This window comes from Pocillopora damicornis, chromosome 7, assembly GCF_964200805.1.
Source record: "Pocillopora damicornis chromosome 7, jaPocDami1.2, whole genome shotgun sequence".
In the NCBI taxonomy this organism is placed as follows: Eukaryota; Metazoa; Cnidaria; class Anthozoa; order Scleractinia; family Pocilloporidae; genus Pocillopora; species Pocillopora damicornis.
In genome coordinates this window covers 22,557,631-22,576,705 of record NC_142676.1, presented here as the reverse complement: position 1 = coordinate 22,576,705, position 19,075 = coordinate 22,557,631, and the positions used below count along the sequence as shown (strand labels likewise).

General features: G+C 38.7%; 3 protein-coding genes across 4 annotated transcripts in view; 1 reads left to right on the top strand and 2 right to left on the bottom strand.

Annotated features, from left to right (window-relative positions):
- The window catches only part of LOC149043156 (uncharacterized), a 98,932-nt gene that overhangs the window by 72,129 nt on the left and 7,728 nt on the right, over positions 1-19,075 (bottom strand). The window lies entirely within an intron of this gene.
- On the top strand, positions 1,565-9,363 carry LOC149043157 (cysteine repeat modular protein A-like). Of its 2 annotated transcripts, XM_089212751.1 has the most exons (9): positions 1,565-1,751; positions 2,935-3,012; positions 3,247-3,321; positions 3,808-3,876; positions 4,250-4,449; positions 5,134-5,259; positions 5,793-7,343; positions 7,666-8,062; positions 8,855-9,363. In XM_089212751.1, the coding sequence occupies exons 1-9, from the start codon at positions 1,570-1,572 to the stop codon at positions 8,943-8,945; spliced, it is 2,769 nt and encodes a 922-aa protein (XP_089068877.1). In that variant the 5' UTR covers positions 1,565-1,569; the 3' UTR covers positions 8,946-9,363. The 2 variants fall into 2 exon arrangements, with proteins under 2 accessions (XP_089068877.1, XP_089068878.1); XM_089212752.1 differs by lacking the exons at positions 1,565-1,751; positions 2,935-3,012; positions 3,247-3,321 and adding an exon at positions 3,098-3,203.
- LOC113672079 (uncharacterized) overlaps positions 18,664-19,075 on the bottom strand; it is a 6,353-nt gene continuing 5,941 nt past the window's right edge. The window contains exon 3 of the mRNA XM_089212758.1: positions 18,664-18,926. The gene's annotated coding sequence lies outside the window, so the exon portion shown is untranslated. The remainder of the gene's footprint in view (positions 18,927-19,075) is intronic.

The window sequence follows — 19,075 nt, the reverse complement described above, 5'->3', positions numbered from 1 at the left end:
GGTTTAAGAAAAATATCGGGACATATACTTTTTTAGAGGAATAACCGGCAACCGGAAAAAATTGAATAAATCAACTAATAGAAAAGTTTACTCTGATAAGTCGATGTTTTCACGGGATACTGCTGAATAATGACATAGCGAAGGAAGAAAGTTGGTTTTGAGCGCTTTGAATATACACGTAGCCGGTGAGAGCTTATGAATACTGTAGCCGGCCTCTTTAAGAAACTTGAATTTGAACTAATCATGAACCAATTGAAGAGTGCAAATTTTCCTAAGGTTAATAAGTTATTTTATTTGCATTAAATTCTGAAAATTTTAACAGGGATCTATCTTTCAACTTTATTACCTCTCTACCTGGCTTACCGAGTTCTGGGAAGCTGGAATTCCTGTAAGCACTAACAGTAACTAATACCAATCATGTGCAATTATCCTTCCGTGGTAGAATGTCGACCATCAGGTCTCGAGTGGAATATACACTTGGATTCATTTACTTTGTTCGAATTTACCATTTTATTTATTAACCTACCCATTGGTTCATGATTTTTAAACATCTACAGTCGACTTCTGATAACTTGAACACTTGCTAACTTGAACCTTGCGGTACCTCGGTCAAAGAAACTATTTCTCAAGAAAAGTATGAGAAAAAATAGATCCAGCTCTGGTCAGGACATTTGTGAAAACTATAATTTTGACCAACATCTTTTCTTGAACCTTAGTCTTGTCGTGTGTTGAGAAGCTTATCGAATTTTTGATCATAGCTGCACTGTGTTATGTTCAAAATACGCGAGTCATAAGGTGTGACATTTTTAGAAATCTCTCAGGTACATGCATATGTGGCTCGTGAATTTACAAAATTGTATCGCTGCTTGTGTAAATTAAGTCTCCTTGTTGAGTCACACTGGGTCGCCTGCGTCGCCTTATTTTTGAAGAAAAACATTTTCTAACTTTTGTTTTTTAGTTACGGCGACTTGAGATCCCATAGTAAGCCTTTGTGTGTATATTGGTCATATAATTTGACTTTAATAACCTCGATTGTTCTATGTATTCGTTTCTACAGGGATTTTTCTTGGAATAAACTTACCTTCTTCCCCGGCAATGCGTTTGGTGTGCCTTTCAATTCACTGCGCAAAATGTTGGTGACTCAATTTATTTTTTTTTTCTCTTGATTAATTTCTCTACTTCTTTTCATTGGTTTGTGCGATTTAATATCAACAAAATTCCCGCTTCAAAGTAAATTAAGTTGCAGATTGAGATGGAGCATGTCTTTGAAGGGTTTCACTTTGAAGGCTTCAAAATCCACATTTAAATGATAATAAACAACCATTATTAAAAGACAAACGCTCAGGCCATCAGTTTAATCATACTTACGAAAACACAGTAGTGTATTATTTTTTCAGCCTTCGTCAAAAATACTAAAATAATAATACACTGTAATTCAGAAAATACAGTTTAAAACGCAGATTTAATAACGCTATGTACTGTTGTCCTTGATGGTAGACAAGTTTGCTATTGGTCGTTTAACTACCTTTTAATGCGCTTGAAAGGAATGCAAACTTTGCCTTTCAGGCAATGAAAAACAAACAACCTCGTTTTTTATTACAATTTTTTATCAGACACTTTCTCGTCTCTGACAAAAATAGTGTTCATTCCTTCAGTGAGTGTCTTGCCGTTTCGGTTAGCTTTCTCAACAGGAACCGTTTGAGGAGAATTCCTTACAGAGCCTTTTACAATGTGACCCATTTAGACCTACTGTGAGTGTTTTTAACAGTCACTCCATAAGCTCAACTACTGAAGAAAAGAAAGGTTCGGATACACGTAGAATCAGATAGACCATCACAAAGGCAGCAACTAAAAAAAATTGCACATAAAATTTTACGGCTGAAACCCAGTTTTCTATCACAAAACTGATGAGTATCATTCCCAAATTTAAAGAAGCTTTCACAATGTCTTCACTTTTATGGAATCAAGGAGCTCGTTCATTGCCTGTTTTTGTTGCCGCACAGCTTAGTAGCCAGTAAGCTTAACATGTTTCAGAGTATTGGTGCGTTTTACAGTTCATTGACTAAAATAAAATTTTAGATAAATAAAGTGCGTTCGATTCAGCATAGGATTAGATATTTTTTTCTTTGCGTAATAAAATCCATTCCATAATTCAATCTACGAACAACGTATGGTGGCTTGGCTCACAGTTCTGATTTGCATTAACTCGTTTTCATTCCATCAAATGGTTGCTATCTAACTTCATATCTTGCAGCATTAATACCGAAGTGAGTCTCAATTACCACATGAGATCGAGGCCATGTGTGTCTGTCACTCCAAGATGGCGTCGAATCGCATATTTACACACAAATTCAGGATAAATGTCAATTGCGTTGCAGAAATTGGCCTTGTCAATGACCGACTCGGGCAATTACTAAACACACGCATACTATTTGAATCCTAAAGTTTACTCGTGACTACCTCCAATTTTCTTCCTGAATTTATAAAGCTGTTAATAAAATCCTTCATAGCAGGTACTGTCCAGGGCCAACAGCAAAGTACGCTAGAAAACTGTCACATACAACAAACTGATTTATGCATACGCTACAAGGCCAGCAGTCGGGCACGGTCGGCAATCAAGCAGATTTTTTTTTAAAATTTATGTAAAATGTTCTTTAAAACCGCATCAGAGAACCATGTAACTGATTGCAATTGTGAAAATTTTTTACAAGATTACAAAATACCCTAAATTGGGTCGAAAAGTGCTAATTTTGGTCTCCACAGAATACCGATTAATTTTATAGTAAATATGGCAAGACAAAATCAAGACCTTAGCAACCGTCATATAATAGAGGGTGTCCGATGAATATCGGATTCGTCACGATTTTTTACGTAGAAATATTCCACTGTGATTTTCACTGCTACATATTAATCGTCCTCATTTTATTCCTGTAGAACACTATCTGATAATCCTCTTAAGATTATCGAGCGGGAGGCCTTTCGCCTTGAGTCCATCAGCGTGAAATTTACACTGTAGGTTTTAAATTCTTTATTAATGATATTCCATCCAGGTTTTACTCATTCAAGGACTTCTTCAAGTTTAGTATTTGCTGATCAGATCATGAAGGAGGACTGAAAATCGATGAGAACGAGAAAAAAAAAATCTGATCAGATATATCGCCAAGTTAAGGACTGAAGTGCATTGAACCTGTGCCAAATCTGTAGTAAGATGATCTCAACTCTTGTTATTCTTCTCCCATTTTACAGCTTTCTCCTCCGGACGACGTTAAAGACATTAACATCTGCCTCATTCGCAGGCCTCCACTCTATGAATTTCAAACTGTGACGTATCTGACATAATCAAGCATTTGCACTAAGTAGCTAAAAAGATAACCAACAAACATCATTGCAATAATGGCCGGTGATAATTTGTTCTATCTTTGTTGAAGAGTTTTAAATAATAATTACATTTTCTCAAACTCGAAATTGCAATTTTATGGGCTGCAACAATACTCACCTTATGGAGCAACATTAAGCGCTGATGAATACTGTCTTCAAACTCAAATGATTTCCATTTATTGAGTACGAGATAGGGTATGAAAAGTTTAAGAGTCCGTTCCTCAATTCTCCCCTCCCCCCTGACATATGGTGCCGAGCCCATGAGTATTCTCACTATGCAATATAAGTTGATGCTTTCAGGAAAAAAAAACAAAACACATCAAAACAAAAAACAACATAAAACGAGTAACTTTTCGAACTTACGATAGCTAATGTGGACTTATTTCAGTTAAATTTAGATTTTCAGACATTGTTTAATTTCTGTTGCAGTGTTGCAAGGAATAGAACAGCTAGAACCATGTATTATTCCATTCCAAGAGGGAGAGTCACAATCTACTTGTCAGTAAAAGATGAATGTTTTGATAGCGTACACGCATAACATCATGTCACATACTCAGTAGTGTTGATATGTAACTTTAATTGAGGACAAGCAGCTGAGCAAGGGAGAGTAGGAATATTTAAAAAGACTTAATATTCAATGTAGGATTTTTGGATCCTTACTTTACCGATCTGAGAGAAAAAGCAGAGCGTTTAAATTAGAAGTAGTAGAAATTATATATGAATCAATTACCAGCGTCATCGGCATTAGTGTCTGGTATAGTCTAAGACTGTAAGCAAGCTTAAGCAATGACATATATATATATATATATATAAATATGTAAATATACTATAATATTTCCAAAAAAACTTCTGTTATCATTTTCACTCTCAGGAACTCTCTTTATTCTTACGATGAAGCTATTATCGTTGAACGTTACAGCAGTGAATACTACTCCCTTCAGCCAGCACTACTCAGTATGGGTTTCACCGAAACTGAAAACCAATCACACGTTGTATTTCTCCCATGTCCTTTGGGATCATTTTCGAAGTCTTTGGGGACAAGAAGCTGGAAGTGCGTTGATTGCTCTCCTGGTATGTTATAGTTTGGACGTTTGTAAGTACCCGATGTAGCTTAGGCCACAGTAAGAAACGGTGAAAGCGATTAATTTCTCGGTACATATGTCTAGGCGACCATCTTATGAACCTCTTCTTGCTTGTATATGTAGAATATTGCCAAAGCAGTCTTTCGGGGGAAGCTTTAATGCTCAAAGTCCGCTGGGGTCGTTTTATCTTAAGAGTCAGTAACCACACCGATATATTTTGAATAAAACCTAAAGGGCTACAAAAGTGTAGGGAAGTAAAAGCTGTCTCAATTTATGACGCGGGTGCGAGAGAGGATTTCAGGTTTCAGTATATAAATGAAAAACAGTCTCCATCCAAAGCATCAACTATTTCAATTTAGGAAAAATGACTTGCAAACGAACTTTTTTTCCTCTATCAATGAAACTAGAATTGATCAAAAATTTGACTTTGAACCAAAATAAACGATGATGTTGGTGCTGGGAGAAAAGTCCCGCAAAGGTAGCTTTGCAGGGTAGCTATATTAGAAGGTTAATTATTTGTTTTCGAAGGCTCAACCTTGAAGCTGGTGGAAACTTCTTATTCCACCAAGTTACAGGAACGTTGACGGTTTATATTTTTATTTTCACATAAACTCAAAATGTACTTAAAACCACTCATTACCTCAACTGGAACTTTGACATGTTCCTCTTTCAGGTGGTTTTTACTCCGACACTCTTGGTTATGTTGCAGACGGCTGTAAGAAATGTCCAAATGGTTCTTACGTGGCATATGACAAAAAACCTGGAAAATCTGTACTGGACTGCAAGACATGTCCTGATGGTAATAACCGAACATGTGCTTTTTGACGTCACCAACGGGTTTTAAGCTATCAGTGTGTACACACGTAATGAAATGCTGTCTAGAAGCCTGGAAAGAATGAGGAAAAATGATTAGAATTAGAACAACCGTATTTATCTTTGGAATCAAACCCAGCACGTAGGCAAAAATCGAATGTCGCGAAACCCTTCCCTGTGTTTGCTTCATTGTGTATGGTTGGTTTGAAGATCTTTTTTTTTCACTTAAGGGTACTATTTGACGCCCCAAGGTTTATAGGTAAACCAACAGTTGATCTTCCTCTCAATCAATATTTGCAAGAACATCGGGTCTCAAAGCACGGGAGAGAATCCTTTCCACCCTGCGCTGATAAATAATACGAAAACGAGGTTCAAGACTTTGATCCTACTTTTTTTTTCAATGATAATTAAATATGACATCATTAGTCTAGCTGGTGTATAGAGCTCCAGCTTCATCTAACTGAAGGTAGGAGTGAGTAAGATTTGATTGATTAATAATGCAATCTTGGATTTTTACAGGAACGGAAACCGACTTTTTCGCTGGACATCGTGCTTGTCCCTGCTTGGAAGGCCATTACAGAACTCATCTCTTCGACAAGTGTCTTACATGTGGCCGAAGCGGGCTGCTATGCAAAGATGAGTACGCCTCACTAAAACCTGGCTTTTGGTGGCAATGGCGGAACGAGTCCTATAAACATCGCTATGAATATTTCATGAAAAATCTCGCCCGACAGTTACCTGCATTGGATGATTTCTCAGTGCAGTATCCTTATGCAATACCAACACCATACAGATGTCAGGTAGAGGAGTCTTGCAAAGGTGGTTTGGACTCACCATGCGGAGAAGGCTATCAAGGTCCGCTTTGCGCTGTATGCAATCCAGGGTACCACAAACAATTTCACTCTTGCGAAAAATGTCCTTCACGGTCTTGGATTGCAGGACAACTCTCTCTCCTTGCTGGTATTATAGCGATATTTTTGACCCTTATAGTTTGGAGAAAGAAAAATAATCTTTCAAAGGACCGGGGACTCTCTTGTTTTGACAATTTGTTGTCAAAGCTTAAGATCTTGATTGGTTTTTATCAAGTCACTCATGGCTTGCTAGATGTGTTCTCGTTCATTGAATGGCCAGATTCATTGCAGGTTGTGTCGAAATATTCAGGAATTTTACAGATGAATTTGCTTCAGGTAGCACCGGTTCACTGCCTTAATCACAAATTACACGTGGATGCCTTTGGAGATTTGTTTGTGCTCTTGTCAATGAATGCCATGGTTATTGTTGGTTCGTGTGTGATCTATGGTTTTTGGTATATGATGATCTCAAGAAAACAGGGACTGGAGGAGGACGAAAGGGCAAGCAAAATTTCACAGGGGAAAGTTCTTCTTTACAGAAACGCTTTTTTCTTCCTGTACGTGACATACCTAAGCACCTGTTCGAGGACAGCCAGTGTTATGCCGTTCGCCTGCCAGAAACTCTGCAAAGATAAAAGAGAAGAGTTATGTAACGAGTACCTTAAAGTAGATTACAGCATAAAATGCCAAGGAGCAAATTACAATCATCTTGTGATCGTAGCTTATATTTCAGCTGCATACATTATTGCTTTACCTGCTCTTTCTCTCGTTGCACTTTGGAGGCATCGGCGAACAATCATAACCAAGAAAGACAGTGATAATGGCTCTCATCCAGAAGTTGTTGACGGATTGCGATTTCTCTTCGAAAATTACAAACCTTGTTCTTGGTACTGGGAACTGATTGAAATGTCCCGCAAATTCATTCTTACGTGCGGCCTCATTCTCGTGGGTCAAGAAAGCAGATCCTTCATTGGATTGGCCTGGGTTGTTGCCGGTATGTATGCAGTGCTTTTCTGCTGGATCAAACCCATGCAAGACACTTTTGAGAACAGACTGATGTCCACTTCTCTCGCCGTTACACTTGTAAATCTGGGTATCGGTGCTGTGAGCAGAATTCCGACTGAGAATATATTAAACATGGCGGACCATCACAAGGACGCTTTGGCAATGAAAATACTGATTATTGGGGCGAATACGTTGGTGATTGGCCTCCTTGTTGGTAAGATAAACATCAATTTCATGGAAAGAAACTCAACTGCAACTTTTATACGTTACTTTGTGTTGTCCGAAATATGAACCACAGTAGTGTCATAACATTCACATTAAAGGTAGCCTTATCGTATCTCGAGTTTATTTGAACAGCAACTAACCATTGAAATAAAACGCACAATAAGAGTTTAGTCTTTCTATAGAGCTCAATTTATTTGGTTAAAAATTGAAACTACGTTACAGGCTTCTATGGTTTGTAATTCCACACCTTATAGGATTTTTACAGTTAAACAGAGAAAGTTTAATTCTCTGATCAATCATTTTCTTCCTAGTTCAGTACTTGGCATACTTACATCAGGTCTTCAAAGAGTGGCGCAAAAATCCAAAATGGTCCTTTTCTTGTTGCCTAGCCTTGCTTCTTCCATTTAATGACCTACAAGGCGAGATACGTGGGATGGTTGGCAAAAACATGCTTAAAACACAACTTCAGTCAGGGATCATTGGAGAGCCCTCCATTGCGGCCAGTGCAAAAGATACTGGAGCATTGAGTTTTTCTCCAAGCCATGAAGACAGGGAAAGACAAGAAAGAAGTTCAGTAAAATCCAGAGTGACTAGATGCAGCAACACTAAATGTGACCGTGGGACTCAAACAGAAATAATCGCACCGGCATCTGCCGCTACCGCTGAACATGCACAAGTATCATGGAAAGCGTGCCAGCAGATAACCATGTGAGTACATGGCTAGTAATTCCTGTTTTCGTTTGTTTGTTTGTTTTTGTGTTTTGGGTGATGGCGATGTTGTTTCAGAGACAACGTCCACTAAACTGGTCTAGTAAATCTCTTGAGAAGCGTCCCTGCTAAAGATAGACATTTGAATAAGATTCTCCGCGACATGGCTCTACTAAAAAAGGTCATCCTACCTAAGCTGATATGGGTGGTGCAAAGTCGTCTCCCCTACTCTTAGCATTGACCTACATGTTATAATAATGACGGGTTGAAGTAAATATGCAACGTATGCAACTTCTTCCAGACTATAGGCCGACTGACCTCTTTATTTCGTTCGTGAAAGAGAGGTACAAAAGTGAAATTTTTTCTACACTTGTACATCTTTAGGATCTGCCAACCTGTATTCTTGGTTAGTCGTAGACATACGATATGTTGGAGATCCTTCATTTGATTCATAAGAGAAAATATAATGAACTCTCTAATTTGTGACATAGATTTTATTGCTAGACATTTTCAAGGCTTGTCTTTCTTTTGGGAGGCATTGAGAATGAGCACCTACGTACGCTGGCCAGTTACCGTGCATTTTTCTTCGTTGTTTTTTTCACATATGCTACAACCTAAATGCACTTTAATTACTTTATATGTTTATGTAAAAGAGACACAAGGATCCAATCGCTCTGACAAATGGCTAACGCTCGAAACGTCAGCCTTTAAACTCTTTACAGTGGCCAATTTACGTTTTCAACTCAGTTGATAACACTAACTCACCCTTTGAAAAATTGCTCCTGTTTTCAGGACTCGTTACTCTGTCCATCACACACCACTTGCTGAAGCAGAGGAAGCCACTTCAAAAGACGAAAAGACAGACAGGAATAATGGAGAATAAAGAACACATCAAGAAATATCATTGCATTTAGCATACAAGGCAACGCATCCTCTTTCCTTTAAAATATTTAATAGAATAGCGAGAGCAGATATGTTCAGGCGAAACATGGTTTTTAATGATTAACTCTATTAACGTTTTTGGGGTATTATTTGCTCCTATTGACATATAATACTCGCATTAATTATAGCATTAGATGTTCCCTTAATGAAGGCATCGTTCCGATTTACACAAATCCACACTCTATAGAATAATCAGATATGCACGTGATATTCCCGTTTGAACAAACGTACGTTGTCATATTATGAGCAGTATCATATTAGCAGAGGTAGTACATGAAGTGGTAATATTCATAAATATTGCTATAAGCTAATAATAGTGATACTGATACAGTTTTGGTTTAATTAATTATTAAAAGGGTTAAACGGGTGTTCTTTAGTTTGTAGACATGCTTGTTCAGGAGGACAGCAGCAAAACATGAAAAATAAGTACCTCGCTTCGTTCGTGATTTTAATAAAGTTTTAGCACAAATATTACGTCATTTGCTTTGGTGCTACGTGTTGAATCCTCTTGCCCCTTTCGAAAAAACACATGATATGTAACTCAGTTATCTCAAATGTAAATACTTTTAGGGTGGAAAAAATAACTAGGGAACTTTTAATTATCCCCCGAAGGAGGGGAATTTTTTGAGGGGATCACACGGTTTTCCAGGGATAAGTTGACTGCCAATTAACTTCCGATGAGGAGGGGAAGGGTGGTCATAATAGTATTATAGAGCCTTACTGAGGATGAGGCATATTTCGTCATGACACAACTAAAATTCTCTAGCTTAAATGTGAATTTGACACATTTTCAGTCAAATGTGGACAGTAACTTTGATAGCTGTCATCAATATTTTATTTCCTTCATATGGTAAACAAAAAAATCCGACCCCCTCAAATGAAGATTAAATATTAAAGCCGAAGAAAATATATTACAAATCAGTTTTAAAGAAGATTTCGTCGAGGATAGAAACATATCAGAGACACGGCTGAAATTGAAAAATTAATGGTGGGTATGGTTTCCCTCACTGTAGTTCTGCTATAAACAAGGTTTTGAGATCTCTCTTTAATTTCAAAACGTGCTTGTTTTCATCAAGCCACACCGTTTCACAGAGTGAGAATATCAAGGACATATCCGAAAGGCGTGATAGATTTACGTCTGTGGGAACACTCCTTAAAATTGATTTTATGTATTACATGAAACATGCCACGATGAAACACACTCTGGTTAAGATGATTGCTGATTTCTTGAGTGTAGCGTTTTTCCATTTATCGGTTTCAAAATAAAGGCAAAAACTAGTCTTGAATTTCCCACCCGTACTGCAAGCTGAGAAATGATGAGAAACCAGTTTAATATTTGAGTAACAATCATTTCCTCGTAAACTGAGTTTTATATACACTTCACACGTACAAAGATATATTTTGGACTCTTGGGCGTTAGCTTCGCCTGCTAAACTGATGTGACCGTTCACAGTTATTTGCTAGAGCGTTCGTTTGCGCTTAAATGTTCAAGTACGTGCATCTGTCGTGAAGATCGACCTCACAGATACATAAATCCACTATTTAAAATCCTTCAAAACGTTGTTTAATAGAAAACAATTCTTAGCTAATAAAAAAGATAATTAAAGTGTTTGATCTCATGAAATTTTATCGATGGCGCTTTCTTTTTAGGCAAGAGGCCTAATTATGTATTAATTTTTTCGTTTTCGTATAAAGATATATTTTCGACTCTTTGGTGTTAGCTTCCACGATTAAACTGATGTTTATAGATTTTAGAGCGTTCGTCAATAAAACTGTCAAGGAGCAATTGAAATGTTGGGATTTTACTCATACCGCAATTTCAAAAACTGTAACAAACTGAACCCTTTAAAAAGGAAACCAATTCACAGGTCGATATTAAACAGCACTTAGATAACATATTGATTGTCAGAGAGATGGGGCGTAAACGACCTAATTAACGCCCCGGGCGTCTTTTAAATATAGTACGATAAGAGGGGGGGGGGGTGTGGAATTATTACCTGACAGGTGTTTTTATAGGAAGGCATTTATTGACGTTTAACATTGAAATTCAACTGTAATAACGTGTATATCACGTGCAACTACAAAATTACAAGAAATCAAAATCAAAGTGCTCTGTGAGCAAACTCGTGAATTGACAGATGACTTACATGATTTTTTGGATTATGTTTAATGTTATCTGGTTCAAGGGAATTTTGTGGTTGATTGTCATATTTAGAGTACGAGCAGTAGTTCAGTGTTTGCTAATGTAGCAAAGAAACAAAGTAATGTTGGGATAAGAAGGCATTACAACTGAAATGATCATACTATTACATTTGACAAGGGTGGATGATGTCATGTGTTTTAAACTTACATCATTTTAGTTTCTGGTTCAAAAGAAAAGGTTGGAAGTAAATGTGGGTCAAAAGTGAAATTTACTGTCTATCATTGTAAATGTTGGAAAATCAAGGTAATATTGTCCTTATGAAAACATTAATGATTCCCTCACAATCATATGGGACAAACGGGAACGAGTTTTTAGTGAGATACCTAAGCACAGACTGCCACCCTCATTTTGGATTTCCGCCTGGGTAGATTTTGGTCGCGTGCCAGGCAACGCATAATCTAGAACAAGATAGAATTTCATTTCAGGCCTGTTTATCAGTTTTGTGGTGTATAATTTTCGCATTTTAGTATGTAATATTTATTTTGAATCTTCAAATTGTCTTGAAACTTAAAAGAAAATTGTTCTTTAAAAATTCACTGAAAATCGGTAGCCAAAATTATTTGTTTATGTGTTATTTGACTTTCGTGTTAACCTGTAATTTCGTCAGACGCCGGCACCTTTTGTTGCTTCACACAGAAAAACACACGATACGAAATGTAATGATCGATTTTGCCCCCAATCTCACGCCATAACAGAAAAAGCTTTTTAACACCTGTAAACTCCGAGCGCTTCGGAGTAAGTGATATTTTAAATGAATCTTCGGATTGTTTTCAAGTTCTAGAATTGTAAATTGCAATTTTATGAAAAACGAAGGTTGTTCTCTTAATTCAGTGTGAATCCTCGCACGCCTGCCAGTCGCCGGTGCCGCTTGTTGAAACTAAAACGAAAAAAAAAAAACTCTTTTAAGATTATCACTGGCTTCTTTTTCACCGCACCACCATTCTTAGCAAAAAAGGTTGCCATTTTGTTTGTTTATTACTCGCCAAAAACTATCAATGCACTCAAAAGCCTAAAATCGAAAAAAAGTTTACAGGGATCGACCAATCGAGCGAGCGAGCGAGCGAGTGGGCGAGTGCCATTCTCCACATCATATCTAGAACTCGCTCTTGCGCATGCGCGCAATTCACGAGTTAAAAAGAGGAATATAAAACCGTTAGTTTTCAATTTCAATGCCCCTGTTTTGAAGGTGTATGCAAGGTACTTCACATGCATGTAGCTAAAAAAGAGAATGCTATCATTTTAAACTGATGTTAAGCCATTGTTTGAACCAAATGGTATGAGTAACAAAAGAATATGATAGAACCAAGCGTTATTACACACGGAAAGCTGGAAAAGGTGTGATTGCTGTATTAAAAGACAACACCACAAGGGGCAAGCCCCTCGTTCCAGCAACTGTGTTCCTCAGATGTGGTGCGCCGCCAGATCTCCAGTGGTGAAGACTCTGATGAAGACAGCGTGGACGTGACGCTGATGGAGGCACTTGCCCAATGTTACTAGGCTTCCGACACTTGGGAGAAGCGTCGCCAAATACCTTCCATCATGGCAGATAAGGTGCGCTTTACCAAACTCCTTCGTTATATTCCTTGTCTGACCATCTATCGATTTACGGACGCCAAACGCCATTGCCTTACCTCATTATGGAAGAGGTGGACCAGTAAAGTCCTTACGAGTGAGGCCTTGATAACAATTCGGAGAAAGATCCATAACGCTTAGCAACAAAGAAACTATAAAGATATCAAACGTGATGATTCCTGAAAGAGTGGTCAAACAATATTTGGCCGACTGTGACAGGATGAGTTTCAAGCCCTTGAGCCGAAGTACGCTTCTGCGTATCCTTGCTGTTTGTCCCGCCTCTGTTTGAAAGTCACTTCAAGCTTAGGTTACGTTAGTTCTGCAGGATCGCAGGCATTTGAAGACTTATCCGACGTCGTAGAAAGACTTGGAGACGCGGGAAGTGCATGATGGGCTGGACGAAAGATATACAGAGACGCCTTCGACTTGGAAAGCGTTACCTCAAAAGAGATTACAAGGCAAATGTTCTTCATATTCATTCTATAACGTTATCAAACACGTTAACAGTTCTAAAGGCGGAATACACATTTGTAGAAGGTGCTTCTCTACCGAATAAGCTCACGCACCCGTGTGAACGAAAATACCCTTTTACGAGAGAGGCAGGCTTCAATCTGAGCCTAGCTGAATTTTTTGTCAGATAAAAAGTTGTCCTGTAATTTTCTTTTAGATCGCAAATATTGCTGGAAAATTTGTTTCTTTTTCTTTCCATTACTTTTCAGAGTTTCGCAATGACTACTTTTTTCGTGTATATCAATTACATGGTACCCAGGCCCGTCAAAACGTATGAGCACTGCATTGTGGTCTGGTGAACTGTCGTGTGTAATTTGTTTCGTGTGTATTATGGGTTCACACGTGTCAGGGTTCTACTGTGGTCGATCACTGCAGATTGTTTGCGTTGAGCGACCTAAAGGAGCTTGCCTTTCAAGCTCAGTGCAGCCATCATCATGACGACACTTGTGATCGCAACGACCAACTAATGTCATCTCTCAGCGAAATAGAATCAGCAATGATCACCCAGACAGATAACCTGCTACTCGAAGTCAAGGAGGAACTTTCGTTTACTTTAAAGCAAGTTATAACAAACATTTATGCCTGGAGGGCTCACATAGTACGCTCCTCAAATCAAGATGCTGGAAGGATCGATATTCTCGAGTCATTAGAAGAGTCATCAGTGCTAGTTATACTGGGCTATGAAATATTTGCCGAGAAAATACCGAGAAAGCCAAACCGGTTGGTTTTGCAAACGTGGCATTACTTGGCACATCAGCGTAGCCCTCAGAGAGGTTAGCGAACGTCTTCAAATGCTAACCTTCGCTCACATCTTCCAAAGGTGCACTCAAGACAGATGTGCGGTCCTCGCAGTCATGGCGGACGTTATCAAACAACTCAAGACCATCATGCCAGATCTGAAGACAGTCAGTTACTACCAACGATTGGATTTTTCAGATCCCTAGTGTGGAAAAGGAGCTAGTGATCATAAGGCAGCCTTAACAAAGTCACACATGCACATTAACTTACACTCTGGCATCGATATCGATGGTTGAGGCTATTCTTTCTTCCGGTGGAGTGGCATCCGTAAGTGTCACCCGCTGCGAGTCTATCACAAACCCTCCAATGGTCACTTGCAAAATTGATGGTGTGAATAAACTCTCAAATATAGAGCCCAAAGAGGGAATCCGTGTATGGAGAGCATACGGCGTGGTACCTGGGAAACTGATATCTGCTCCAAAGGCTGAGATCCCACCACCAGATATTCTGCCGTCAATGGTAGTATACTCCTGGCGCACCCAAGCTCTTTCTCCTCCGTCGAGAAAGGGCGGACTACCACATCACATCCAAGTGAAACCCATGCCACCAGAGACCAGACGGAAACCGACGAAGAGCCTGCAACAGCAAACGAGGCACTGTTTACATGCCCAGAAGAAGGATGTAGTAAGTCATTCCTGAAGCACTCCTACATAATGTAACACTTAGACTGTGGCAAACACCAACGTGCGCTAGAGCATGAGACGCTTTTTGACAAAGCTGCATTAGAGTATGCAGAGCACCTGGAGGGACAGCCAACGCTGGTACCGGTTGTCGGAGCAGTCAGCTCGCCCGTAAGTGACACAAACAGACATGTAAAGGGCTAAGCACTTAAGTCAGGTGAGTCACCCAAAACCAGAGGTCCTATCTGACTGCAAAGTTTAGAATTAGAGAGGAGAAGTAAGGCAGATCCAGCAGCGGTTGCACGATCAATGATGTGTGCCAAGGATTCGACTGGCAACGTGTTGTTTAAGAGTAGCGAATTCCTGACCGCAAACCAAATAGCAGGTTTTTTTTTTACGTCTTGCCTCGAAGAAAACCCTTGTGGATGACGAGCAGCAAGGGGATATCGAAGTTGTTACACTTGAGGCCGGTTTGGACGTGGCTGTCCGTGAGCGAACACCTAAACAGCCAGTTGTTTACGATGCCTACAATTTGTGTGAGCTGGCGTCCCAGAAGAAGATAAGTGACTTTTTCATTGCTGTATTAAAGGACATTGAAATTCTTTTGACGTTGACCTTTCAGATGTAATAGTTGGGCGCCAAAAGCTCTACATCGAAAAACTGCAGTCGCTTTGCGAAGAATGCGCATGTCAGCGTTGGGGGATGAGTGGCTAAGCCAAAGTTAATTAACTGTTCTAACAGAACTTTCATTTAGTCATGCTGTAAAGTTCGTCGGGAGCATGGAGAAAAATCTTTGTCGCCGTCCTGTATACCCTCTAGAATTGTTAACGACGACAACTGATTATAATGAAATATGTTAATTAAATGAGTCCCTGAGATGGAAAAAAAAAATGTTGCTCTTGTTCTTACAAACGTCAGTCACCACTACTGACAACAGTCCTTCTCAGGACTACACTCATCCGTACGATCAAACTACACTATTACATGTCGTCAATTTGTTCGTTTCCTTGAAAGCCCTATAAAATAGTTTAGCTAATGGCCCACAACACATAATTAGTAATTTAATGTTCTGTTTACTTTTTAGCTGCTTCTCGTTCCTAATGCAGTTAAAAACTTGGGGTCTAACAATCGCGTAATCACACTTTTTTCTATACGCTTTTGTAGTTCGATTGTGAAACGCCCCTTCCATGAAAAAGAAGAAAGAAAAATACAAGAGTATAAGAGGTCGCAATGTTCACATTTGGGAAAACGTGTGTCGCTGTCTCAGTTTTCCATGCTTCTCAAAAGCATGAAATAGTTCCCTGTGGACTCACTGACTGCTGTACATTCCCATTGCGTGTACTGATAATTTGGAAGTATATCTACACAATGAGACGTTAGATTTCGTCTATTTGTGTGGCTTCTTGGTATTTTGTTTTGCTTCTAAAAGATCATGACGTCCAGTGGCAAAATCAACTTCGTGACCATTGCGTGACTTAACAGATATGATCACGCTTGCATAAGAGATTTCGGCAAAAATGGTGTTGGAATGCTGTAAAGAGCCTTTTGGGAGAAATTGCTTTGAAACTCAAAGCAAAACAAATCATTTTGATCAATAAAGGCTCCTATAGGTTAGTTGTAGAAAAAAATTAGGTGGGAAAATTGAATAAACTCATAAAAGTTAATCTGGCTTAGGGTGACATTACTAAAAATGTTTACCCGAGATGGCTAATCTACGAGCGATAAATTACTCACGGAAACAGATATTTAGTCAATATCCTATTCAAAAGATCTAAAAATGCAGCCCTTCAGCGCTGTGGATTACTGACGACCACATAGATTAATTAGAATGTAATAATTTTATAATCGTTTGCTTACGGGTGTGGAGAATGTGCTATTTGTTGACTTCCGGTTGACACGCTTTTGTTGTGATAACCGCTATTTTAAACTAATTTTACATCCTATTTTAGACCAGCATTTATTCTCTTAAGAATATAAATTTCAAGTTATTCGATGTTTTACCGGGTACAAAAAATGTTCCTTAAAAAAACACGCAAAATTACAAATTATTCTAAAGTGAATTTTAGTTAACATCATCGGCTTACCATGACCTTTAAATTTTATTCACTGGAGTAAGATTGAAGTCAAGTTACTTGCAAAGACTTCAACAGCAATGTTGAAAGCACGAAACGGTTCTTTCTATGACGCGAATTCAAAAGGGCGAATTTTATTTTATTACTAAAGAGTTATAATCAGACGTTACGACTAACTCGGAAAGACCCTTCCATATTCCTCAGGAGCTACGGCCTTGCAATCAAGAGGACCAGGTCCCTTTGGAAGAATAGAATTGAATCTACTATTATTATCATTATTGTTATCATTACTGTTCCAAATTCCTCTAGGTTCACACTCGGTCCACGCCACCATCCTTGTTTGATCTTTTTCTCAACCTTTGAATAAATCAATCTACAATAGACTTAGCTCTCCTTTCGTGAGAATACTTTCCGAAATGATTCACAGATGTCCTTCTACTAAAGATTCGATTTTAACCGTGACTAGTGAAGTTTTCGTACTCTATTTTATTACGATGTGTTCTTCGCAACTGGAATTATGCAATCGATATTTTAGCGTTTTTTGATTTAGTGTCGTAAGACCAAGACCAAAGCAATTCCTCAAACGGAACAAAGTAAACATAGGATGTAAACATTGCAAGGTTTATAAGAGCTGAAAGTAAACGCCACGATTAGAGACTTGATAACCAAGACGCGATAACCAAGACGCGATTTAAGTTTAGTCCTTCTTATGATTGTTTAGTTGATTGGCAAAAGTTTGCGAGTAGGCCGTCAATACCAGCGCTTCGAGGCAAGGTTTCTATGCACATTATTAGTGTCACACCCTCCCCGCAAACATTTCTCCAGGCTCGTCATAAATCTTCTTGTGGGTGCAGAAACGCACATGCCGCTGAGCCAATAATGATCGAGAGCCCTACTCGCGCGAGTCTATAGTCCAATGGCGGAGTGCAATGAGGCAAAAACAATCATTTGAAGATTGCTGTAAGTTAGATTATGTGACTTTGTGACGGCCCACACTCTCGAGTAAAATGATCTGAGGGATTTGTCTCGGTCGAACTGAGAAATGATTGAGAGGTCTAATCTAGACAGTTATATGGATTGGTTCCCTCAGAAGTAAAGACCAGGATATACTGTTAGGTATAAAATCTTGGACAAAATGTTTGTGACAACCTTAAATTTCGTTTAATTTCTTAGATCACAGTTCATTGATTCGTTGATTCCACTTCTTCGTTACAATATAGATTGTTTAGCAGATAAAGTAGCATTCATATTTTGAACACAAAGGATGGAAATACAAGCTCTAAACATCTCTTTCTAACCGAGTTCGTGACTAACGGTACAGCCCGAAAAAAACGAGTCACTATGGTATTTATTATATTTCCAGGAGGAGGAATAGTGTCTAGTAAAAAACGGCTGAGATATAATAAAAATTGTGCATTGATCTGAATCTGATTACCTCATCCAAGATGCATCTCAGATCCCTGTCAAGGATTTTACCCATACTCTTTTAAAAGGAACATAATAAAATTATATCTCATTCAATTTAACGTTTTTTTCTAGCTTATAGCAATCTTCGCCTTTAGGAAACAACTTAATTCTTGGATCCTCTAATTTAAGGATACTTTCAACAGATGCGACACTTTGTGTGGACATCAAAAGCTTATTTAAGTGCTTTTTGTTAAAAGAATTATCACCCATTACACCAAACGCCCCCACGACTTCATTGGTTATCAAGTTGAAACAACAGCCCACCGTCCACATTGAGTTTGGAATTACGATCTTTGCTCCCAGTTCCTTGTTTACATCCACGTTGTCATGGAACCACCACGGAGGTTCCACCCATCCGTCTACTCTTGTACTTATATATCCCTCTATATCTCGTATATATTTCGGGATAAATTTAACCAATGATGTGCCAGTGATTAAGTAAAGAGTTCCGCCGTGCGGAGAACAAATTTTCCGGGCGTATTTCCCTATTCTCAGTTCGTACTTTTTCCAATGACCTCTGTTGAAACCTGCAATTTGCGGCACGCAGTTGGTGTAGGTGAAAGTGGCACGAGCACTTTCATCGCTGTAACTTAAGATATTAACAGGAACGAGGTGGCCCCTCTCGTATTTATCCGGAATAGGTTGGTTCTGATACAATACTTTGCTTCCTTGATGAATCCCTGAACATGAAAGAGTTTTAAAGTCTTCAAGAAATTTTGTTCTCGAATGATCCGCTAGTTAAATAAAGTTGTTACCCTCCCGGTCACAGCTACGAAATATTTAGGTGAAAGAGCTCAGTTAAGTCAAAGAAATGATTTGCTCAACATGA